Genomic DNA, 25,477 nt, shown 5'->3' with positions numbered 1-25,477 from the left:
TATCTGGAGGGACCACATCTCCCCGTACTGCCCCATTAGGGCCCTCCGTTCTTCGGAGGAGCGCCTGCTGGAAATCCCCAGCCCAAAGAAGATCCGACTGGCCTCTACAAGGGCCAGGGCTTTTACAGCCCTCGCCCCTACCTGGTGGAACAGGCTCCCTAAGGAGACCAGGGCCCTGTGGGACCTTCAAAGTTTCCGCAGGGCCTGCAAAATGGACCTGTTCCACCGGGCTTTTGGCCAGCCTGGTAACCACCAGACCCTCATGTCATCTAGGCCTCCCATGGGCGGAGTTGGTGTTGGGGTTGGGAGGGTAAAGTCACCATAACTTAACTTAACTTAAATTATTGTTAACTTAAATTATTGTTTTATGAGTTTTATTGTATTATTTAATAATGTTGTACACTGCCCTGAGCTTTCTGGGGAAGGCGGTCTAAAAATATAATAAATAAATAAATCATGGAAAGAAGTGAACGTAAGGAGGATCCTGTTATCCACCTTATAGGGAGCAGCAGTGGCATAGGAGGTTAAGAGCTCGTGTATCTAATCTGGAGGAACCGGGTTTGATTCTCCGCTCTTCCGCCTGAGCTGTGGAGGCTTATCTGGGGAATTCAGATTAGCCAGCTGGGTGACCTTGGGCTAGTCACAGCTTCTCGGAGCTCTCTCAGCCCCACCTACCTCACAGGGTGTTTGTTGTGAAGGGGGAAGGGCAAGGAGATTGTAAGCCCCTTTGAGTCTCCTACAGGAGAGAAAGGGGGATATAAATCCAAACTCCTCCTCCTCCTCCTCCTCCTCCTCCTCCTCTTCTTCTTCTTCTTCTTCTTCTTCTTCTTCTTCTTCTTCTTCTTGAGTTGTCTACTGATCTCAGTATTTTTATCATTACTTACATACTCTAAATATTTTTCCTCCACATTTAAGCAAAATAGAAATTTTGAGACAGCAGATTAAGGACAGCTGAACTATTAACTATATCATGAATAATTCAAATAACTCAGAAGCATAAGAGTTACATGTCTAGTTAAATTATCAATGACTAGCAAACTCAGCCTTATGCAGAATTGCACTGGTTTTAACCTATTGATTTCAAGCGCCTTAGGCTGGAGTGACTTTACACAGTAAGATACTTAATGGAGTAGTCCTATTAAAAATCAGTCTCATACCAATCCAATCTTTTTTGTGTGCTCCTAGGAACTGAAATTCACCTTCGTCTGTGCCAGGGGTAGGGAACCTGCGGCTCGAGAGCCGCATGCGGCTCTTCTGCCCTTGCACTGCGACTCCGTGAGCCGAGCCACTGGCCCCATCCTTGCCTGCCCTGCAGGCAGCAGGGCGGGCGCACCAACCGCCCGCAGCTGGCTGGGCCACGCTGCGGGCTTCCCCTCTCAGCTGCCCCGTTGGAGCAAGGCGGGCGCTTTCCCGGTGGCCGGCAGGGCCGAGCCGCTGGCCCCATCCTTGCCCGCCCTGCAGGCAACAGGGCAGATGCATCCATGCGCTTCTCAGAATGAGCAGAGTAAAAGGTTAAAAAACCCAATATATACAGTGTTATCTTTATTTTAAATGTCAAAAATTATTTGCGGCTCCAAGTGTTTTCTTTTCCCATGGAAAATGGGTCCAAATGGCTCTTTGAGTGTTAAAGGTTCCCTACCCCTGGTCTGTGCAAAGACATGAGTTTGCAATGCACCTCCTCCTTTTAAATGAGTGCAAATGCCCACTTGGATGAGGTGGGGTTGAGGGAAGTCATGTACAAACTGGAAAGCATCTTCTAAACTCTGGGCAGGGAGCACATCTATATTTCAGTTGATTTACATGACACAACTCATATCTGCTCCTCCAAGCTTTGGTCAGGGGCCTGGGGGAGATCCTGCAATGGTTTGGTTCAGCAACTTATGTCGCCATCCTCCAAGGTGAGAAAGTGTATTCCATAAAGAATGAATGTTGCAGTTATACAATAATCTATTTGCTAACTTTAAAAATGAGCTATCCTTGGCATAGAATTTCTATTCTACACTTACAAGTACACTTGGAGTTGTGTACAGTAAGATGATAATGTTTGCCTTGTTAAGTTATAAGAATGTGGTTTGTACTGTATGCAAATTCACATCGAGATAATAGTTGACTATAATCATTGCCACCCAAGGAGGGGAGGGAGCAACCCGAGGATGTGGAAGGAGACACAGAAACCCAATTGTGTGGGTAAAATTTGGCCACAGTTGTTTTATTGGTGTGTTGACAAAAGGAAGCAGAGGCGCAGCATAGGGGACGAATCCAGCACTGTCTGCTGACCCCCAGTGACCACTGGGAGGCATGTCTGCTGTCCCCCAGTAATAACTTTCCCCCAGCCTGATGCATCAGGGGAGACACCAACGCCTGGAGCAGCAATATAGTGGGAGCCATCTGGGCACTGGCCTCTGGATGAACTCCCCTTGCTGCCAGGGGGTGCAAGCCACCAGCAGCCCCTGCCTGGGCATGTGGTTCATGGGCTCACTCCACCCCCAGGCCTCTTATGGAGGCCCCCACCAAATGAGGAGGGCCAGCATGCAGGCTCCTCCTCCCCTGAACGGATCAGTCTCCATTCGCCCTCCAAAGAGCGAGGGCACTTCCACCAAACCCTAATTCTGTCACAAAACTCATTAGGTGACCTTGGTCCAGATATCCTTTCTCAGTCTAATCAATCTAATGGTTGTTATTATGAAGAGAAAATGGAAGAGGGGAGAAATACATTCATTCTATGGGAGATATATATACAAATAATATTCAGTGCCATGTCATTTGTTGGTCATTACAGAAATGGAAGTCTGGTTATACCTTATTTAGATATAATGTGATATGTTTATCTAGATTTACTGGTAGTGCTTCTTTACTCTCCTGTTTTGAATTATTGCCATAAAGACTAGATGCAAAGTGACCATGGATTTTTCCTCCTTCTGGCAATTTAGAGGGGAATATCTCTTCAGTTGCTGTTTCCTCTGAAAATGACTTTTACTGTCTAACTTTGTATTGTATTGTATTGACAAGAGCTGGCCTTTTCATTGTCCTAAGCAGAGTCAAAGAAAGTTGTTCCTCATCAAGAACTGACATAACCTCAAAAATTTATTATTTTATGTTGCAAAATCCCAAAATGACCAATGGTATCCAAACCTGACAAAGCTGAGCATACTGTAACTAAGAGAAATGTTATTAAATCTTCTTTATTCTCTTTCTTCCTGGAACCCAAGAATCCATTTGTTTCTCTCTTTTTAGGCATGTGCTAAATTTCCTTCCTTCAAGGAACTCAGGGTGTTATTTTAATTGTCAGGTTTGTAGTATGCTTGTTCAGAATTTGCCTTTTGCATCTAATTGACCCCCCCCCCTTTTGATAGGTATAAGCTTATCCATTCATGGGGCTGAAAAGCGTGTGCCGATCTACCAAAGGAGAAGTGGAGCAAGCCATCAGCTTTCACAGCATCCTTCTGTGGTTAGGCATTCTTCATTCCCGCAAGCTAGAAGGTCAATAAAAATGGAGGCTTCATCTTCTGGATCTATTACATTACCGGCTCCAATTGGGAAAACTGTAACTCATCAGCCAGGTAACAAAATATCCATTCCAATATTTTCTCAGAGAGCTTTACACATCAAATGTGCATGGAAATCAATCTATAATTTGATGTCAATAGATTGATGTTCACTCTGGCCTTTCTCAGTATGCTTGTTCACAGTTGCTGTGGTTATCACTCATCAAGAGCAAGGGATGAAACGGGTGTTTTGAGAGAAAGAGGGAGATCACAGCTCATATGAAATGCCCTAGTGAGAGTTCTTTCGTAGCAGTTCAGAAAATCTGGCATGTTTGCACTGTCTGGTCCCTGTTCTTCCTAAACACTTGGACCAGCATAATCCTTGGAGATGCCATTGTCTCATCAATTCTCTTCTCTTTTCTCAGTATAAATAGCATACTTTCTTTCTCATACACTAGAAAAAAGTTTATTCTTGGGGGGTGGGTTGGGGGGGGATTAGTAACAAACTCAGCCTCTCCATGGCCTCTCACCAGAACATTGGTCTGCTCTTTCTGAAAGAAATCAGTGCCAGCTTATTTGTGGTGGGTTGTCGGAAAAGCCCATTATCAAGGAGTTTCTCTAGTCCCAGAGGAACCTCTCCAGGAACAAAAGCTTTACATGACCAAAACTCCAATAAGCAGCCCTGCAATGTAGGCTCACAAGACTGTTTTCTCGGTTGGTAGCGTGCAGCCTGGTCAACCTGGATTTAGATTGAAGCCATATAAAAGACCAACAGCACCTTCAAATATAATTAAGGAAGGTTTATCAAAGGAGTACAAGACAGAATCAGTAAGTACTTAAAGGCAAAGCCATGTTGCAGGAAAATAAACAAAACACCATTTCTAGCAGGGAACTGACTAACACAGAATAGGTACAAAGATAGGCAGGACAAAAAAGATACAAGCTCAAAGAGATGGTACCAAACAGGAGTTGATTTCTTCTGAGGGCAGCTGTCAAGGCATTCCATCTCCAACCTAATCCAAGGGCCAAAAGTGGTGACTTGGGTGTCTGTTGTAAGACCTGCAGATAGCACACTGAAACAGGAAAAAGACAACCTTTTATTGCTTATGCCAACGTGAGTCAGTTGTTCATCGGCCAACTGGCATAGAAGCTAATGACCTCAGGCAATATTAATCTCCAACAGATCAAGATACTTCATAAGATTCACATAATTGTTATAAACCTGCTTCCGCTGTCAAGAAGACTTGCAAAAATTAGCAGTCCGGTGCCCCTAAATCAGGAGAGGAAAACATGGAAAATTTGCTTAATTGCTGTCACCTGGGCAGTTATCAGACTGGAACTTTATCAGTGACCTTAGGCACTGAGATGCATAGCAAATAGCACCTCAGAGTCTCCTTTTGATCTCTCAACCTAGGCCATCATGTTAAATGATACCAGAGAAGATCACAAGAAATTGCAATAAAAACGATTTCTGGACAACCATCTGTATACTTTTACAATACAGGGCCCAAAGCCATTGTTGAGTGAAGTCTTTTAGGTAACACTGAGCATTTTTGGCCATAAGGTAGTCAGCTGTGAACATGGCCTTTTTTGAATGTATGGTGCATTACAAGTTATTTTTGTTCAATGGGGGCTTTCTTAGTCTCCCAGTTCTGACATGAGTCACCCATGTATGTATGATGCATACCTCCCAAAGATTATTCTCAGGTGGATAACTGTGTTGGTCTGATTTTTTTAAAAAACACAAAATTAAAATCTAAGGACCTAAAAGACCAACAAAGATTTTCAACTTAGGGTCTCCAGCTTTCAGACAGTACCGGGAGATTTCCCACTATTACAACTCATCGAGATCAGTTGTAATTCCCTGGAGAAAATGGCTGCTTTGGAGGGAGCACTCTATGGTATTAAACCCTGCTGGGGTCCTTCTCCTCCTCAAGTGCTACCACCCTTAGGCTAAAGCCCCCAAATCTGAAGGAAGTTCACAACCCAGAGTTGGCAACCCTTTTTCCAGGGAAGATTTGTTCAAAAGCCAATACTGCCTTTTTCTGATTGGCAAAGGGAGCTTCGACACTCAAAAGCTCATACCTGGAAAACCTTTTCAGTCTTTTCGGGTGCCAGTGGACTTGAATATTGCTCTCCAAATTATGTACACTTGGAACAGAAAAACTTCAGGTTTCTTCTGTAAGATGATCTGATTATCACATTTTCCAACCAGTTAATATCAAGGTTAATTAAACAATTGAACCATTCAGTACAAACAAAACAATTTCTTGGCGGATCACCATTTTTCACATGCAGAAAAATGTTGTTTATTGAAATTGCTAACAAAATCAATTCATTCCTTTTTTTGGGTCCCAAATTGGATTTCAATTTTTTTTAAAAAAATCTTCCTTTTTACTTGAGGTGACTCAACTGTCTATTTTTTTCAAATTGTAAAATGTCAGTTTTGCTTACTTTTCCCCACTAACTCCTGCCTATGGTCTCTATACTTCCTGAATTCAAGGGAACTATGTGGAGTAAGGGCATGACATTTGTTGAATATGGGAGAGATATGTGATCCAATGAAACAAGTGTGAAAAATCACACTTTCAACAATTCAAGCACATTTAGGTAAACCTTCATTATGGAAAATGTAGGGGGAATATGGCAATGTTGAGGCAGAGTTCATTCCAGTGTGTTGTGGTATTTAAAGTGTCGGACTGGGAACTGGGAAATTCAGATTTCAATGAATTCCCACTTGTGCCGTAGAAACTTGCTGGGTGACCTTGAGCCAGTCACACACTCTCAGCCTAACCTACATCACAGGGTTGTGTGAGGATAAAACAGAGGAGAGAAGGATGATATAAACTGCTTTGGGTCCTCATTGGGATGAAAGGTGGGATATAAATAAAGTTTTAAAAAAGAAGAAAATAACAGATTTTTATGTTTGACTAGAATAAAAGACTCTTCTTCCCTTCTATTTTCACTTCTTAGGAAGCTGATTTGTTTATCTTTGGGGCCACTGTGGACAGGTCTGTAGTGTTCACTAGCAGGTCTGAGGTGTTAATACATAATATGATACACAATACCTAATATGATTGTCTCTAGCTTTCAGTTTCTTATTCCTCATTTCAAAATTACATTTTAAACATTCTCCTGTTATTTTTCTTTTTAAAAAATCCTTAGACCAGTTCAAAATTCTAAAAGATAGGGCAAAGCCGGTTATTTTTCTTAGAATCATGAGTATTACCAGGAGGAATACATTGAAATAAAATCTACTCAATGTAACTTGCATTTGCTTCATTGATAAGAAAAGACAATGCACTCTGGATACACAATTCTGTATTCAGATGCTCTTACAAGAGAAGATAAGGTTTAAAAATTTATGACTGTTCTTACAATTGCTCCATGACTCGGACACCATCTCCCCCTGTTCAGATGCATTTTCAGTTTTTATTCATGGTTACTGAAAGGTAAGCAGAAGTCTGCATCCACTCAGGGGTGTGTCTAAAGTGCAAATGCAAAATTGTAGTTACCAGGAGCTCTGAGGGAAATGACAGCCCTCTTACATTCATCCCCTGCATCCCATTGGCTGTGGTTTACTCACTTGGTATGCAGAAAGTCACAGGTCCGATCCTGGCTTCTGCAGCTAAAAGGATCAACTGGTAGGAGCATGACTTAGCTATCTGAGGGTTCTCCTTCTCTAGTACTCAACCTTCCTCATGCCGCGATCCTTTAATACAGTTCCTCATGTTGTGGTGACCCCCAACCCTAACATTTATCCATTTTACAGATGGAGAACACTGATGCAGAGTCTTAGGCGACCCCTGTGAAAGGGTCGTTTGACCCCCAAAGCGGTCCCGACCTCCAGGTTGAGAACCACTGCTCTAGACTAATAGATTTTATACTATTTGGAAGGGGAAGCACTTTTTTGGACCAGGAGAAGTTTGCTCTAAGTACATTAACTTTCACTTATGTTGAATAACCTTTGCCATTGTGTCGCTCATTTACCCAGTTTGGAGAGATCCTTTTAGAGCTAATCACAATCCATTTGTGATTACACCAAGTTGAATAATTTGGTATCTCATCCACATTGAACCTCAGCTGTTTACATGCATCTTCAGGTCATTTTATCTTTGGAAACATCTTGTGTCATTCATGTCAGACCCAAAGTAGACAATCATTCACCATGAGTAAGCTATTGAAAATGTTCTCTTCATGAATGAGCTATGCTTCAGCTGTAGCATTAAAAACTACTTAGTACAGATTTCTGCCATCGCACTGTCACCGCACTACCTCCAGGAGGAATCAGAAACATGAATCACTGAAGCAGAAATTTACACAATATTGGCAGATCTCCACGTATCAAGTGATTCCACGTATTACAGCCAACACATTATTCATCATGCAAAGTATTCTACAGCCCTCCTCTCTCCCCCCCCCAGTTGTGTGTGAAATGTATTCTCCAGCCTATACCCCTTCTGGCTTGTCAGTTTACACTTATTTGATATTAATTCAAACTCTCAACATGTCTTCATCCTGTATGACAGCACATAGGAGGAAACAACTTTTTTAAATCAATTGTCAACAGTGCACGTCATTGCTTTAAAAAAAGCATTTTAGCAAAAATGTGTCTGTTTTGCATGTATAATTAAATTTTGGAAGTGCATTGTCTGCCTACGTTGTTTTCCACAAATTGTCATGTGTAGTTCATGTTTATATCATGGTAACATCTTCAACATGCTGTGGCATTTCATAGCGAATTGGCATGTTGAACTTTGCACAGTATCAGCTGGATGCAGTATGTGCTCTGGCTTCCTGCTTGTATATTCTCATCAGTCACAGGCTGTGATTTTTTTTCTTTTAGTGTTGCCATAGATGAAATGGATATTTCATTCTTGTTCTTTCCATACTGTCTACATGTAGGAATGAGTTTGAAATTGCCATGGTAAAAAGAAACACTGTGTGATTCAGACAGATGTGTCTACAGTCCAGTTGAAACAGCTTGGAGTTAAGCCAGATCGTACCCTTCCATACTTAAGATGGCAGCTCTAGCAGGCAAACTTATGAATTCCATAGCAATGCTATGTTTAAACAACCAAATGTATATGTTAAAAGAACCACATACACTTTAGTACTGAAAACAAAGCACGACATTTTATTCTATAGGCTGTGAGTAATGTTATCAGCATTTAAGATTTTACCACTTACAAAGTTCTAGAAGTCATATTACAATGCAAAATCAAAATTTTATTAATAAATTCTATGTATTCTATGAGACACAAGCATTAAGGAGCAATTTGTTTTAATTTTGAAGTGGCAATAAGTTTTTATCTGCCTCTTGCAAATTCTACAAATTTGACCTTAATCTAATACCTGCCCACATACATAGTAAAGAGTTTACTACAGGAGGTCAGAAATTATGGAGGAATATATGTATATATGTCTGATCACAAGTTAATTGAAAATGCAGTATTTCTACATGCAGAAAAACAGTAATGAACAGGTTAATTGTTATAACAATTGAAGTTAATTGGTATAACAAATTGAGTGACTAGACCCAAACAGGACCATTGAATGAGCTAGAAAATAGATTGAGCACTGCAAAGGTCCTATAATGGCTTGCATTTCAAGAGGAATGTTCAGGATCTGTTCAAATTAAAATAGATTTGTTGCAATAAATGACAGATAGTTCACAGATTCATCATTCTCACTAGGATGGATTTGACCTGAAGGTTTTTCTCTGCTTTGGATGCCAACCTGTTTCTGGAGCATCCATGTGACTCTGTGGTCTAACTGAGCTCCACCCTCAGTACCCCCTTTCCAAAACCTGCTTTTCTCCAATCATTTTGGGAAGAGAGAAGTGTACTACCCTGAGTGTATTACCCTGTTGTCTAGATGCGAAGATGCGCATTTTCTAAGCACCTGTCTACATTGCCACCATTTTCCCTCTGCCATCCCTTTGTGGCTGCCATTCTCCTGACCAAGCAATATTATAGCAATTTGAGGTAATTGCTATAATACTACAAAATTATAGCAGTATACTACTTACTGATAGGTTTAAAAGCCCTCAAAGAACCATCTAGTGTCACAGTGGAGAAAACATATGAGGAAAATGGTGGCTGGTGGAGAAAAGTGTGCAGAAGACTCCATGTGGATGTTTATACATTTGCAGCGGCGATGGATGCAAAATGGAGAATCCTTGGCATGTGGCTGCAGCCTCCCTCGCATTATACAGGAGCCAGAGTCTAAGCAGCTTTAGCAACATTGCTTCTGTCCCATCCATCTTTGCTGGAGTCACTGTTAAAATATTGCAAACTCCGCCAATCTCTTCAATTTCTTTAGAAGGAAGAGAGCATTGTCAAGGTCACCAGCTGGAAACTCAAATACCAGTAAGGCTTGATGTCCAGAAGAGAGATGTGGACTTTTCAGAAATTCTTAATGCAATACAAGAAAGTAAGTTACTGTGCGGGTCTCAAATTTTAACATTGTCTAAATCCTGATAGAAATTACACATCTTCTAAAATTTAAAGGAAAAAACCCACTACAACATGTATAAAATAGATCTCAATAGGTCAGCTCAATTAATATCTTATATCAAGGAATAGATCCAGCATTCAGATCAATTAGTTGTGAATGATGTTATGGATAAATTGTCGCACAATTGACTTGGGTATTTTCCTAGTGTGAAATCTGCATGCAGAGCAAGTGGAATCATTTGTAACCTGGTCAGTGCTCAGGCATTCATTGGCTCCTTATACTGTGAAAACCGATAAAAAGAATTTAAATAAACTTGCTAGGCTGTATTCATCCTAGGCTTTTTTGTTTGGGTGGCAGCTCTATATGGGACCACATCTCTCCTGTGCTGTGCCATCTGCTCTGAATAAAACACTGGATCACCTTCAAGGTGTTGGTACTAACCTTTGTAGTAACCTTTATGGCACTTCACAGCCTGGGGCTCTTATACCTCAGGAACCATCTCTCCCCATATGTCCCCACTCGGCCTCTACACTCTGCAGAGGCCAATCTACTGGTGGTTCTGGGCCCATCCGTGATGCGGCTAGCCTCCACCTGGGCCAGGATCTTTAGTGCCTTGCCCCTCACCTGGTGGAACTCTTTACCACCATCTGTCAGAGTCCTGAGGGACCTTGAGCAGTTTTGCAGGGCCTGTAAAACAGAATTATTCCACCAGGCCTTTGGGGGAGCCACTGAAATCGGATGCTATCCCTTTATTCCAACTTGATATGTGTACACCGATGGGACAAGCCCTCGCACCTTGCAAATGTGATATGTGATAATTGCCATCTGATATGTGTACTGGTATTTATAGATTGCTGTTGTTTATGGTTTTATGCTATTTATATTGGGTTTTAAATTGTAATGTTTTATTATACAGATTGTACACCGCCCAGAGCCCTTCGGGGGTGGACAGCATACCAAATTTGACAAATAAATAAATATTTTTTGTTAGATGTAGTGACAGTATAAGAGCTAAATTATATAATGTCAGCAGACACAGCCAAGCAAACATATGGTGATACTTTACTTTAGATTCTCTCAATTTTAAAACTAATCTGTAACTAATCTGTATATACTTTCTATTCACTTCCTCCTCCTGAAACCGTGAGTCTTGAGTTTTCACTTAAAGAAATTCCAAAATGGACACTTACATAGCTTATGCATCCTGATAAATGTTATGCCAATAAGGGGAAAGGTCTTTAAAGAACCTCCATAGGAAGACAGATTTAGCATTGGCTAATAATGCAGAGGGTAGTAAATTGTGCAGATAAATGGCACTATATTTTTGTCCCGTGATTCAGAAACAATTTTTTTTTGCTAGAGAGCCTTAAGGCAATTATATTTCCATATACAAAGTTGTATGCCATGAAACATAGGCTGTGCCCTCACTAATCAATTAAATGACCTCTGCACAAGGGATAAAGGATGTGGAGGGAAACAACAAGTAAATTGTAAGCAAACTTTTACATCAAGTACGATCCAAAGTAATCTTCGGCCGTTTCCGCACAGCGGCGGAAACGGCTGGGTCGGTGCATTTCGCGCCGACCCGAAGACGCTGGGACTGTCCGCACGGACGGTCCCGGGAAGAGGCGGGACGCCGGTGCCGCGGAGTGCCGGCGCCCGGCCGACCCTGCGTGTCCCTGGGCCTCCGGCATGTCGCCGAGGCCTGGGGACATGCCCCCCTGGCCCTGCGCATCTCCAGGCCATCATTTTCTGCCCGTGCGGAAACGGCCTTCCTTTGCTGCCCAAGGGTGAGAGCAGTCGTGGGCCCACAATGAAACACAGGAAAACCATTCTGTGGAAGAAAACTGGCCACAGCCCATTTACTGGTTTTGCTGGCTAAGAAAGCAAAGGTGCAGCATAGGAGATGGGTCCAATTACTGCACAGCACCCCTGTTGTCCCCCAGAGATAACCTTCTCCCAAGCCTGAGAACTGGGGGAACCATGCACAGCAAGACAGTGGGAGCCATTTGGGTGCTGACCTGTGAGTGAAACTCCCCTTGCTGCCTGGGGGTACAAGCCACCAGCAGCCTCTGCCTGGGCATGTGGTATCCAATGCCCTTTTTGGGGGCGCCCACAAATAGGGAGGGCTGGCACACAGGCTCCTCATCCCTGAAATGGATCAGTTCCCATGTGCAACCTGCCAGGTTATGACAAATTAAACAAAATGGCAAACAAATAAACCCCACAATAAGTAAAATCCATAGCTCTAAGAAAAGGAAGGGAGAGCAGATGGGGAGAGGTCAGTGTCAGAGGTCAGTGCTCACCTCATCCAACCTTAAATGGCCAGGCCACCACAGCCCCCACCCACCAACAACCTCAATCACCCACGCTGGCCCAGCCTTTAGCGCCCCCTCCCCCTCTGGGCACCACACAACCAACATGGAAGCCATTCCTCAACCCCCACCCACCCACCCACCCACCCACCCTGCTCCCGGGCAGCAGCAGCAGCTCAAGGTAAGTCCTGGGCCACACTTTTGTGGCTGTTTTTTGTGAGAGGAAGTATATATACATCTACACAATAGGAAGTACTTATGCTTGTTGGGGAACCACAGAAGGACTATGTATCACACTTGTGACTGACATCTTGTACCTCTCAGATAAACACTGGCTATTTTCTGTTTGCAATCACAGTATTCAGGGAGAAGCAGCTCTGCTGGGTTGCCATTTACCCAGTAGAGGCAGGCATTCTTCTGCTTTCACTGCCACCCTCCCGCTGTTTTCTTCCAGTCAGCAGAAGGGGAAACACCTGCACTCATGTTGTGATTTAACCAAGAAAACCCATAAGTGACATCACAGGTAAAGATCTTAGAGATCTGGGGAATTCCTGGAATGTCACAGTATGAGTGTGATGTCACTTATGGGTTTTTGCTGGAAGTGATATCATGACACATGTGAAACTGTTTTTTTCCAAGGTTTTGCTCCTCAAATGCTCCTGTTATTTTCAGGTGCAAGACTGGCAATCCTAGCCTCCCCTAAACACACTGTTTTTGCATCTCCAAACCAACTCATTGAGTTGCTATGGGTTCCATTGTAAAAATTATATGTAGCTATGTAAGAAATGTGATTTTCAAAATGAAGCCACTATTGGCTCTATATAGGTAGTCTGAGGAAACAGCAGTGCGGGATACAGCTGCTTATCTCTGAATACTTTTGTTGCAAATAGAAAAGAGCTGGTATGCATCTGGCAGGCACAACATTCCCATGAAACCTGTGATACAAACTCTAGTTGTTGTTGTATTGTCGAAGGCTTTCACGGCCGGAATCACTTGGGTGCTGTGTGGTTTCCGGGCTGTATGGCCGTGTTCTAGCAGCATTCTCTCCTGACGTTTCGCCTGCATCTGTGGCTGGCATCTTCAGAGGATCTGATGTTGGAAAAGCAAGTGGAGTATATATCTGTCCAGGGTGTGTGGGGAGTGTCCAGGGTGGGTGGGGAAACCTTGTCTATGAGTAACAAAGGCGGCAACCAGGTCAATAGTTGAGGGCATCTGAATAGAAGTATGAGTAACAATGAAGACTATAGCCTGGGAGTAACCCTGTAGATAGCAGGGTAGATGCTATCTATAGCATCTATAGCCTGGGAGTAACCCTGTAGATGCTCCCACCAGTGACCTTGCTATCTACAGGGTTACTCCCAGGCTATAGTCTTCATTGTTACTCATACTTCTATTCAGATGCCCTCAACTATTGACCTGGTTGCCGCCTTTGTTACTCATAGACAAGGTTTCCCCACCCACCCTGGACACTCCCCACACACCCTGGACAGATATATACTCCACTTGCTTTTCCAACATCAGATCCTCTTAAGATGCCAGCCACAGATGCAGGCGAAACGTCAGGAGAGAATGCTGCTAGAACACGGCCATACAGCCCGGAAACCACACAGCACTCTAGTTGTTGTTCCCCAACAAATATAAGAACTTTGTAATGTGTAGATGGAGCCTGAGTGTGCCTTGATATAGGGCCAGAGTATATGGTTGCCAATAGCCTGGAGAAATAATGTCCTGTCCTTTTAATAGAAAATGGGAAGTTTAAGCTTGGGGGAACTCCAGGCCCCACCTGGATGTTGGCAACTGTAATTACTATCCCTGTAACCAACTCCTGACAATATCCTGACCACCATATTTTGAATTAAGGGGAATTTCTGCATGGTTTTCCAGCAACAGCATTACACTAATCTAACTTGTATGTGTTCAGACTGTGGATCACTGTGGCCAAATCATGCTTTTTGAGGAACACCCATAGCTGGTAAGTCATCCAAATCCAATGAAAGGCACCACAAAGGAGACAGGAGCCCTCAACCATAGACCAGGATCCGGTAGCACCCCCAAACTATGAACCTGCTCCTTCATAGGGCAAATGCACCCCCAGGCTAGGCTAGCTTCACAGTCCCCAAGCAGCTTGTCAACTGACCAACAACATCTCATTTTTGTAATGACTGAGTTTCAGGTCATTGACTCCCATTCATTCCATTAAGTTCTCCAGACACCTGATCCAGTTGTTAAGGAGAAATAGAGGGTCATCTGTATAATGGTAACACTCCAAGTCCCCAGACACCCACTCATGTAGATATTAATCAGCATGGGGTACAAAATGAAACCCTGCAGGACTTCATAGCATAAATACCACAGGGTTAAGCAGCATTCCAACAGCAGCACATTCTGAATCTGCAAGTCAAGTAAGATGGAACCATTGAGGCATAGTGCCTCCCACTCCCAACCCAGCCAGCCTATTCAGGAGGATTCCATAGTATCAAAAGCTGTTGAGGGGTCCAGGAGAACCCCATCACTGTCCCAGCAAAAGGCATCACTCAGGGCAACCAAGACCACTTCTGTCTCAACACCAAGCCTGAATCTAGATTGAAATGGGTCTGGATAATAGGGCAAGAAGTGGTTCAAAGAATAAGGGCAAAAGAAGAAGGTTGGAGGGAGGAGTCTGAGAGGAACAAAAAGTGGAAGAGAAACTGAATAGACAGACCAGGTGTCCTGATTGGATGAGCTATTCTGATGTGAAATAGCTAATTCTTTGGCTGCAGGACAGAATCTACGAATATAACTAACATAAAGGAAAGCTGAAAGAGCTAAAATTAGGATTTAGTCGTAAACTTTCTGGTGCTGGTGGGTCTGGTAGGATAGAGACCATCCTAGTCTTTTGCACAGAAGTTGCAGCTTTAGATGCACAGACTTGGCGAAGCTGTGTCAATTCAGGCCCATTCTGGATTTGGACTACAGGAGAGGGGAAATCCATTATTGCCCATGGACAAAGCAGAAGCGGCAGGAAGTAGGGATGACTGACTGCAACTGTCTTCACCCACTCCTGGTTTTTTGGCAGTTCCGATGCTGCCACTATTAATGGGTGAGGGCAGACACAATTATTGCGTGAGCATTAAGCTAATTATGTTTTAATGAACTATTCTTCTCTCATTTAAAATGGGCTATTCAGCAGAAGTGACTTAACAAAGGAGAAATGAAAGATCTGAATGTAGCACAAACAAAAATCCTGCAAGAAAAAAAACATGGGGAGCACTGCAGACTTTCCAGAAGAGAAATAACTAACAATTTTCAGTGCTAATAATGTCTACTCCATAAAAGGGAAAGTTGTATATAAACCTTTGAGAGAAATGCACAGGCAGTCACAACAATCCTATGACAAAGTGGTGTCGAGACCAGCATTCCATAAAACAGCTAGCAATTTGCAAAGTTAGTAAAAAGTACTAAGTGAAACAAGAACTGTACAAAAAAAGAAACTGGAAGAAAACTTAGAATCTATTAAAAACCAAGCCAGGATGTTCATAGACCACTCTCCCTCAAGGAGAATGAAACTGTAATTTATTGCAAAATCAACTGTCTGCATTTGTAGCCTTCCCAAAACTGCAGAAGTAGATGTATGCTGATGCTAGTGATGCTATTGGGGTGGCCAGTAAGGTGGGATTGCCAATGCAAGCGCCAACTGGCAATCTGCCTGAAGGAATTGAGGCACAAGAACAGCCATACTAGTGTTGTAGTTTCCACACTGCCCAAATATATTTATATATTAAACTTTGCACAGGGCTCTTCCCCAAATCAGGTTCAGCCCATTATATTTCCCTCAACCTGGGTTTTACAAACATCACTAAACTATCTTTTTGGAGAAACCAAAAAAGCCACTGGGCTGTTTGCAATAGCTTCCTGGAGGGGTGAAATCTCCAGAGCGAAGGCAAACAGAGGAAGCCGGGTTCATTAATCACACATTATTAATGTGCTGTGCAGAAACCACCACTGTCACTTCCAAAAACAAAACAAAAAACAGAAGTGACATTGCAATGTGAGGGGGTGATCCTCTAGAATTCACCCTGAACTATGCAGGTTTGAGTCTTAGAGGGCTGCCCCAGTGCTGTGACATTGTAACCTCTGTTTGTGGGTTCTGTGGGGCAGAACTTGGAAGGAGTTTGCAACAACTAAATTTTAAACAAAATGGTTTACTTTCCTTAACATCTGACACTTATCAAACATTAACATTTAACCTAACACTTCAAGATCCGGTTCAAGTTTCATTCCAAGTCCTTCCAATTACAGTCTGATAATGCCAAGTCCATTTCTTCCTGCTGGTGGTTGGCTCATGAAGACTCCAGATGCTTGGTGAACTGGATTCAAGGTGATGAAGGTCTCCAAAAGAACTCTCACCAATTACATGCCCAAAAAGCCCTGAAACAATAAATTCTAACATTTTCAATATAGCAAAAATAAACAACTCCCTTCCCACTAGTTCCCAACAACATTGCAGTTACCTTAAATGAGGTGTTAAGAGCTTATAATAATACATCCAGGACCCAGCCTGGTATCCTTGCTTCCTCCAACCTCATGAGTTTTGCAGTCTTCTGCTTCTTTCAGACTCCACCCCCTCTGGGCCATCCCATTCTTAACATAGGAGTTACAACATCACTTCCTTCTTTTCACTAGATATGCTATTGCATGCTGATACAATGTTAGAATGCTCCCCTACCACCCTTCCATTTTTCCACTGCTGGCCTACGAAGCACAAATGGTGTAACCTGTAATGGATCTAACAACAATCTAGGAACAAAGTAGCTACATGGCACTTTCTGTACTTTTTCATGTCTGTGGGTTTTCCCTTCCAGTCCTGAAACTCTTTTAGCTTGTTGCAGCATCAGCCCAAAGCTGGTGAACAATAAAAACCCTAGCAATTTGGCAGCATCTGCCCAAGCTGGGCTTTTTTAATTCTCAGTGAAAATCTGATTTCTTTTTACATCCTACGCTGCTGATCTACTATTGCCAATCTCTTTTGAATGCAAACCAAAAAACAATATAGCACAGAAAAGATGCCACAAGCCATTAAAAAACCTCTTAAAATGGTGGCCTTGTAAACTCTGGCTTGTATAATTCTGAATCTGTTTGTTATAAAGATCATCTATATACATAAAAAGCTAACAGTGACTTTGTTAGTCACGCCCTAACGTCGATCCTCCCTGTTCTGGGCAGGTAATCGGGCCTTCAAATCGCCGAAAGTCCATGCCTGAGCCAGGTAAAACGTCTTTTTCCTGGCGCACCAGGCCATGAAGCTGGCTGTGTTTAACTGTCACCCTTAGAATATTCGTGCAGCCTGTCTGTGGCCTGAGGGGTTGGTATGAGGGCTTAGAATGTTCGCGCAGATGGGCAGAGATGAGCAGTGAAAACAGTAAATAGGTAATACTGTTAGGTAATATGAGTGGAAGTGAAACACATACACACTTTGCCGTGTGAGATGTCAGGTGGGGTTCCCCCCCCCCACACGCAGGTAACTTTCACTCTCTGTTCTTCACTCACTGCTACCACACAATACACATCCAGCTCATCCTCACACACCTCACTCTGCCCTCCCTCACATCCAACCACCACTTACCCACTTCCTCACCCATATTCACCACAGCTCTCTTTTACTAAAAGCGAGCTGGAGTTTGCCTTTTTCTTCTAAGAAAATCCACTGGGTGGGGGCGAACCAACACTACTGGCTCAGCTTCTTTTGCACATGGCCCTTTAAGAACCCAGAGAGCTGGCCTTGATCTGAGCGCCTCACCACCCTGCCTCTGCTGCCTGACTGAATAGCCTCCTTGCCCCAGTTCTGCCTTACCCAAGCCAGGACTGTGCGTGTCAACCAGCCTCATGGACAGCGGGATTCGCACTCTGGACAGTTCCGTTGTGGAATGGAAAAGGTTACATTATACTAAAAAAACAAGACACCACCATATAACAATGTGAATTGAAAAGGGAAAGAGGGATTCCATTTGACCACCCCAAACAGCTATGCTGCGGATCATTGGACCTGCATGGACATCTGTGTGGGTTGCGGACTGTGATGAGAAGGACAATTGCCACACAACGCGTGCGGGCCCCACTAGTATTTAATAATATCCAACATTAAACCTAAACATTTCATATTTCTATTTAAGTGAAGTTTACAAAATCCAATGTTAAAATGCAGCTATATATAATGTGGTTGCCCTAAACATATCAGTTGAGAACTCTGTAAGTTTCATAAATGGAAACAGCAATTCCCATTGTCATATTGGCTGGACAATGTAATGTTACAATAGAGAAAAACTGTTATCTGTAATATCTGTCTATTGCTAGTCTCACATCTACAGTTCTCCATTGGACAAAGAAATCTGAAGCAGCCTCTCACCTTCACTTCCATTGTTAAGGAAGGAGATGGGGTTCCCTGGCCTCTGTCATCCTACTGGGCATGTTGCAAGTCTTTTATAAAGAAACATTTTCCAGGGGGGAAAAAATCTCTTGGACACACTGTAGCAGTGAGATGCATTAAAGGATCCCTAATGGCAAAATTGGAACCCACACAATACACAGTGGTCTCTTCAGGCCATTCCTTCAGTGTGGCTCCCTGGTTACTTAAAGGAGCCACTAGGCTACTGTAGTTGGTAAGTTACTATTAGGTCCTTCTATAATGTTGTAGATACATGCATTTTACATCATATCTAGAACCAGGTGCTTTCCTTTGCATTCTTTCCCCATGGTTTTTTCCCCCTACTGAATTAGCTATAATACAGACTTGATGATTTTAAACATTTTCCTGCGATCTTTCCAAGTCTATATCTAATGAACAGAATGTAGCATATTCGAGATATGTATTCAGTGCAGTGGAATGGATGACGTAGTTACAGTGGGTGGCACGGTTATGTCTGCAAAAAAGGCTTTCAAATATCAAAACATTAAGTAAAAAAGAAGAAGCAAATTACTTCCAGAATGTATACTTCAAATAAAAGTTGTTTTTTATAACCAAAATGCTTCTAAAAATGATTCAATGCCATGCAGACAATTTGGACAGAAATGCTGTTTTCCTGTTGGTTGAAAACTGGGTTCCCTACTCCTTCAGTCAATGCATCAGAATCCGCAAAAATTCCACACAGCTTTGGTTCTATTAAAGAAACATACCACAGTGCAAAATGATGTGGCTTTTATGCTATAATCTTTCTTCTACTGCAGACCAATTTTAACAATCTCTGAGCAAACTAGCAATAATAGGAGCTCCATTAATGGATTTTCACAGTGTTTTTTAAATGAAGATAGCATCCATATGGGGCACTGATTTGGATTGGGTTTGCTTTTTTGGTGGAAAAGGGATACATTAACATTCCGCTTTCAATTACTACCTCCGTGTGGCACTCCTTGGGGCAAGCGGCTCCAGTTCCTTGCTTGTTTCGTAGGCCTCAGAAGTGAGGGAGAAGAACTCTCTTGTTGCATCTCCTTCATGGCCTATTCCTTACTCAAAAGCCAGAGTTTTAGGTCACTGCACATCATGAAATCCTCAGCAACTCCACAATTACAAGTGATATTTCCAGTTTGTATTGGGCTTCATGTAACTTGTAATATGATACCTGTCCTGTAATAGGGTGGAGGGAAAAAATAATTAATCAAATGTTGCAGCTAGAAGTGAAGTCTTGAGTTCGATCAAGATTCCACAGGTGTATGGTTGTAGGTACCTGCATCATCACTGGAGATCTCAGTGAGACTGCGTGTTACATGGCATGCTTCACATTTTCACCCCTTCAAATTAATAATAAAAAGGGGCTTTGTATTTCTTTAAAGACTAACACATGTAATGAAGAATAAGGATGTATGATTCCTACTAGGTGTTGCGGAGCTATGTAGTTGCTGAATGGTATGACAGAGAGCCCATGCAGCTGGGCCAGTCACAGTTCTCTCATAACTCTCTCAGCCCCACCTACCCCATAAGTGCCTGTGTTGGGAGTACAAGGGATTGGGATTGTAAGCAACTTTAAGGCTCCTTAAGGCAGAGAAAAGCAGGGTATCTTCATTTCTGTTGTCTCACTCTTCTCTATTCAGGGGTGTATAAGCTGCTATACGCTTATGGAGCCTGCCACACTACATCATCTCCTGATCTGTTATATATACAATGTCACTATATATACATAAAAATCTTCAGTTTTAAAATGATTGTTACATGTTTTGAAGTGTACAGGATAAACATAGTTGCTAAGGGAATATTCATCCTAAGATTTTCTTCAGTTTTGTAGGTGATGCCAACATTGTTGCTTACAGCATTCATGTTTAATTTTTGTTGCTGTTTAGTAGCCAAGGATGTCAATATTTTCTTTGACGAGTTAGAAGGAATAACCAGCCCTTCCAAAGATGATGATTCTTTGCTTCACCATGGCAACCTAACTAGTACTTCAGATGATACTAGCAGAGTGGAGGCAGTGAGAGAGGTAAGAACATTACATATGTAATTTATCTGTGGGTCTTTTGCTGGCCTAATGGCCGTAATAAAACAAACTGAAACTAATAAAACGAACTGAATCTGTGGGTCTTTGGTAATGTGCAGTCAAGGGATCTCTCATTTCACAGTCAAGTGCAGATGCTTAAAAATTACTTCTCAAATGCCTATGTACAACTTAAATGCCTTAAAATTATAGTGCCTTCACACTTTTTTCATTATTCTATAGAAGGAAGCTTTCTTTCAGATGGGCTATGGATCAGTAGTGGAGGACATATTTCGTACACAGAACGGGCCAAATTAGAATTGATTTAATTTTAACACAAGGGAAAGTATATCTCTGAGCTATGCTGCAGTGCTAATTATGCAAATTTATTATTAATACCCACAAACACTGAAAAGATAACTACAACTAAAGTGTTGGCCTTCATAGAAAAAAGCAAATAAACATTTGAGAAAAATGAGACCTTCAGTTCTAAGCATGTTACTTGCTATTTTTATTTAAAACATTTTATGTCAATAATATGTCAATAATATGGAAATAATATGCATCGCTTACAGAAGTAGGGGGATAGGACAAGAATCTGAATTAATTTCTTCTCCTTTCCCACCTTCACTTTCCTGGAGTTAACCACATCAACACCTTCTTTTGAATACATTCATCTTGCCATCTTGCAGGACTGGTGCAGCTCAGAGTCCCGAACCAAAATTAACGACACAACACTTTTGTCAGTGGGGTAAACTTTTGGCTATAGCCAAACCATTTTATTGACAAAGGATGAAAAGAAGTGTGAGGTCCAGCATGGGATCAGATCTGTACACTCGGCAGACCAAGTGCTGTCCCCCAGTGAAACCTTCCTCCAACCTGCCTGTTGAAGGAAACCATTAACCTTGCTCAGCAACCTTGGAACCCAGCCGGGCAGAGTTTCTGGAGATCCGTTTTGTGCAGCGCAGCAATAGTGGAACTCAGCTGGGTGGCAGGCCCCTTTCTGAAGAACCATTTTATCGCTAAGGGGCGCAAACCTCAGTAGCCCCCGCCTGGGCATCCTGACCCATGGCTTGTTCCTTCCTAAACCCCTTAAGGAGGTTCCATCGAAGAGGGTTAGCTCCCCAGCTCCCCTCACCATCAGATCAGTTCCCATGCACCAACTACAGGCTTGGCTATGACAACAAACACATGCATTGACATTGTCGAAAGGGGAGAGGTGGGTGGGAAACACGTTGCCACCCTATTCCAGAAGGAGGGGAGAAGGGCAGGGCAAAGTCTTACAAGATTCCTGGCTGCCCCTCTTGATGACGTCATAATGCCACGCTGGCATCATGACGCTGTAGCCCAAAATGGGCATGGCCACCACCTGCCCTTTAAGGGCAAATACGCCGAGGCATCTTTGTTGTGCCTTTTCCCAGCTGGCAATGGCGGGCCTGCTGAATTTGCAGCTGCTCTTTCTCTTTGAAAGAGCTTGTAAAGAGTAGTTAAGCAGGCAACAAAAGGGGTACCGATGTAGTAATTATTTATATAGTTAAGGGGAGACCAAGCTCTAATTTGAAAGGGCTACTACAGTATCACACACTCAAAGTTACAGAATGCCAGTCTGTTTCTGTTGGAGGAAGAGATGGATGGAGTTTACTCAGAATTGCTCACAAAATTCAAGAATCACAAGTTCTTGAAATAGTGTTAATTTTCATGTTTTTCACCTCAGCAGTCCCCTGGCAAATCAGTAACATCCAACTTTTCTAAAGTTACCTAACTTGCCTGTCAGGAATACTTAACTGAATCCTTTCTCGCTGGAAGTACTTTAACCTTAATCACAAAGCTTTATCAGCATCTGATCCCTATCTGCCTAGCTGATATCTAAGACTTCCTATCTGAGAAATTTTCTGTTTTTTGTTTGCATGGGTTGAACTTAAAATGGTTAAATCAAGATAATAGGATTTGATAGGAATTTTCTGACGTTCATTATAAGGGTCACTTTGTCTTAGGAACACGTCATTATTAGCAGCAAGCTGTCATGTCATATATAATGATTTGGCAGAATCCCAAGATGGTACAACCATAGACTTTTAGCAGTCAATCTTCTTGTTAACAGTAGGGCCAGTCCAGACTTGTTCTTAATCATATCTCAGAATGAGCAAGAGCTATATGGATTTCTACTATACAGATCTTGAATGACCCTGCTTCTCTGTAACTACAATTTGCAAAAGCTATGCTCTAGCTGAATCAAAAGCGCAATGAATTTTACAAATGCATTTGATTAGATGCAAGCCAGCACTCTTCATCTTTGATGAAAATTGAGACAAGTACTAGTCTTGGTACTAGTCTTGGTACAGTCTGATAGATCCAATCAGTATCTCAATGTGATTGTTTTAAAAATCAAGTGCGCTTCAATTAACCGTATAATTTTAATACCTGTATCAGAGCAGGCTTCACATTCTCATCTGCTTGCTGCTGTTATAGCCAGTGTTGAACATAATAATAATATTTAGATTTCTCCACTATTTGAGGATAATGAATCCTTTCTGTGTGCATTATGCATGGACTTTTATGTTTACAATGGTTTGCACATTATTTAGCATAAATGTTCTTAATGTTCCTTTCATATGTTCCTGAAATAATTCTACCTTCTGTATTGCTTTAGTTTGTATATTGGAACATTCTCTGTTACCCTTTGAGAGATGGGAAATCCTTTCTTCTCCTTTGCCTAGGTCAGTGATGGCAAACCTATGGCATGGGTGCCAAAGGTGGCACTCGGAGCCCTCTCTGTGGGCACACACACATAGAGTTCATCATGTGGGGGTGGAAAATCACACACGCACAAACACCCACACACACATCTAGGCTGGCTTGGGCCACTGAGCACAATGTGCACGCACTGCGGTGAGCAGGGAGGACTCGACTGACGGGTCTGGTGCCTGTGCTCTGGGTGGCTGCTGCCTGGGGAGGCGCAGAGGACGCAGAGATGCAGGGGCGTAACGAAGCAGCCCTGGGCAAACTGTAGCCCTGGGCAAAACCTGAGTTGGATGCCCCCCCCCCCATGGGCGGCCACTCCACCACGGCACAGGCACACTCTCAAAACATTCAGGGTCTCATCAGCAGACTGGCCTAATGATACCCCCAAGTTTGGTGCAGTTTGATTCAGGGGGGCCAAAGTTATGGACCCTCAAAACTGTAGCCCCCATCTCCTATTAGCTCCCATTGGAAACAATGGGGGATAGGGGCACCCCCTTTGGGAGTCCATAACTTTGGACTCCCTAAACCAAACCCCACCAAACTTGGGGGGTAGCATAAGGACAGTCTCCTGATGATATGCTGAAATTGTGGTGCCACTAGCCTAAAAACTGCGCCCCCTGCAGGCCAAAAATGGAAAACCACTAAAATACCCAAAAACGAACCCAGCATTTTGATGCCCCCCACAAGGTGATGCCCTGGGCAGCTGCCCACCTTGCCCAATGGGCATTATGCCAGTGCAGAGATGCTAGAGAGGCACAGAGCGGTGCACGTGGGACTTGCTGGATCCTACAGCAGGCTGGCCCCTGCTCGAGCGGGTGGGGCGGAGGAAGAGAGAGCCAACTGTTTTTTTCTAAACTAAAACCTCAGCATTCAGGTTAAATTGCTGGGTTGGCACTTTGCAATAAATAAGTGGGGTTTGGGTTGCAATTTGGGCACTCAAAGAGGTTCGCCATCACTGGCCTAGGTTATAATTTGCATCTTCTCTTTGAATATATGACATCAGGACTAGCTTAGTTTGCTGAAGTGAAATGCCCTCAGTCTTGTAGTAATATGTTTATAATAGCTTTAGCTATGTGGACTTCTGTACTGATTTTGAACTGTGAACTTCCTTGGTTTTGAACTGTGTTAAAGCAGTTGTCAAGGTTCATATTATAAAAAACTATTTTGGTTGTTTTCCCACAGGGAATACTGGAAAAAAATAAATCTAATGGGCTATATTTTAGAGATGGAAAAAGTCGGATTGACTATATTTTGGTATACAGAAAATCCAACCCACAAAATGAAAAAAGAGAAGTATTTGAAAGAAATATCAGGGCAGAAGGTTTGCAAATGGAAAAAGAGGTAAGAGTTAACCCCCGCCCCCAAAATTATTTTTGCATACTTTGTACAATAGATAAATTTTTCTTGCGGTTAATGACATCATTTTATTAATTTCAAGATGTATTTAAAGGAAAACTTAAGAAAATTTTACTCTAGAGCACTTGTTCATTGCTTTGTAGTAATAGTAATTGGCATGACATGTTAGCTCTAAACATTTCAATTATCAGTACTATCACAGGACTATCACACTTTCCTATTGACATAGTTTGTATATTTAGCCCTCATGTTATTTATTAGGAATGAAGAAATACATGTGTTGCTATCTCAATGCAAACCAGTTTCTACTTGGTGACCCCTCAGCCTACCATAACCTCTAGTGTGGCTCATGCATGGAGCCCCCAAATCACGTGAAGAATTTCTGTGCCAACATTAGATGATTCCATTAAAAATATTAATCACTGACAAAGAAATTCTCCCTGTGATTGGGACATTCCACATGGCAAAGAAAAGTAGCATGCAGAAACAGCTTGTCATAGAAGTAAGGTAATCCACTGGCCAACCATTCGCATCAGATTATTAATAAACTGTTTTGCCTCTGAAATTCCTTTTTTCACCTTTTTAATTGCTATATCTAAATACATTATGTAGAAACTTGTTCATCCAGAGCGTTACTGATATAGATTTTGCATGGGAACAAATTTAAAGGTAGTTAACAGGA

The 25,477-nt window shown here is 42.5% G+C and overlaps 1 protein-coding gene across 4 annotated transcripts in view; it reads left to right on the top strand.

The window, feature by feature from the left end:
* ANO4 (anoctamin 4) overlaps positions 1-25,477 on the top strand; it is a 129,104-nt gene that overhangs the window by 30,252 nt on the left and 73,375 nt on the right. For 2 of the 4 annotated variants that reach the window (XM_048501360.1, XM_048501359.1), the window contains exons 2-5: positions 3,354-3,560; positions 9,810-9,920; positions 20,567-20,703; positions 24,622-24,780. In XM_048501360.1, the coding sequence (XP_048357317.1) occupies positions 3,491-3,560; positions 9,810-9,920; positions 20,567-20,703; positions 24,622-24,780 (477 nt within the window). In that variant the 5' untranslated portion in view covers positions 3,354-3,490. The remainder of the gene's footprint in view (positions 1-3,353; positions 3,561-9,809; positions 9,921-20,566; positions 20,704-24,621; positions 24,781-25,477) is intronic. The other 2 variants (XM_048501362.1, XM_048501361.1) reach the window with 2 other exon arrangements.

This window comes from Sphaerodactylus townsendi, linkage group LG06 (genome assembly GCF_021028975.2).
Source record: "Sphaerodactylus townsendi isolate TG3544 linkage group LG06, MPM_Stown_v2.3, whole genome shotgun sequence".
In the NCBI taxonomy this organism is placed as follows: domain Eukaryota; kingdom Metazoa; phylum Chordata; class Lepidosauria; order Squamata; family Sphaerodactylidae; genus Sphaerodactylus; species Sphaerodactylus townsendi.
This window is presented reverse-complemented; position numbering and strand designations above follow the sequence as displayed.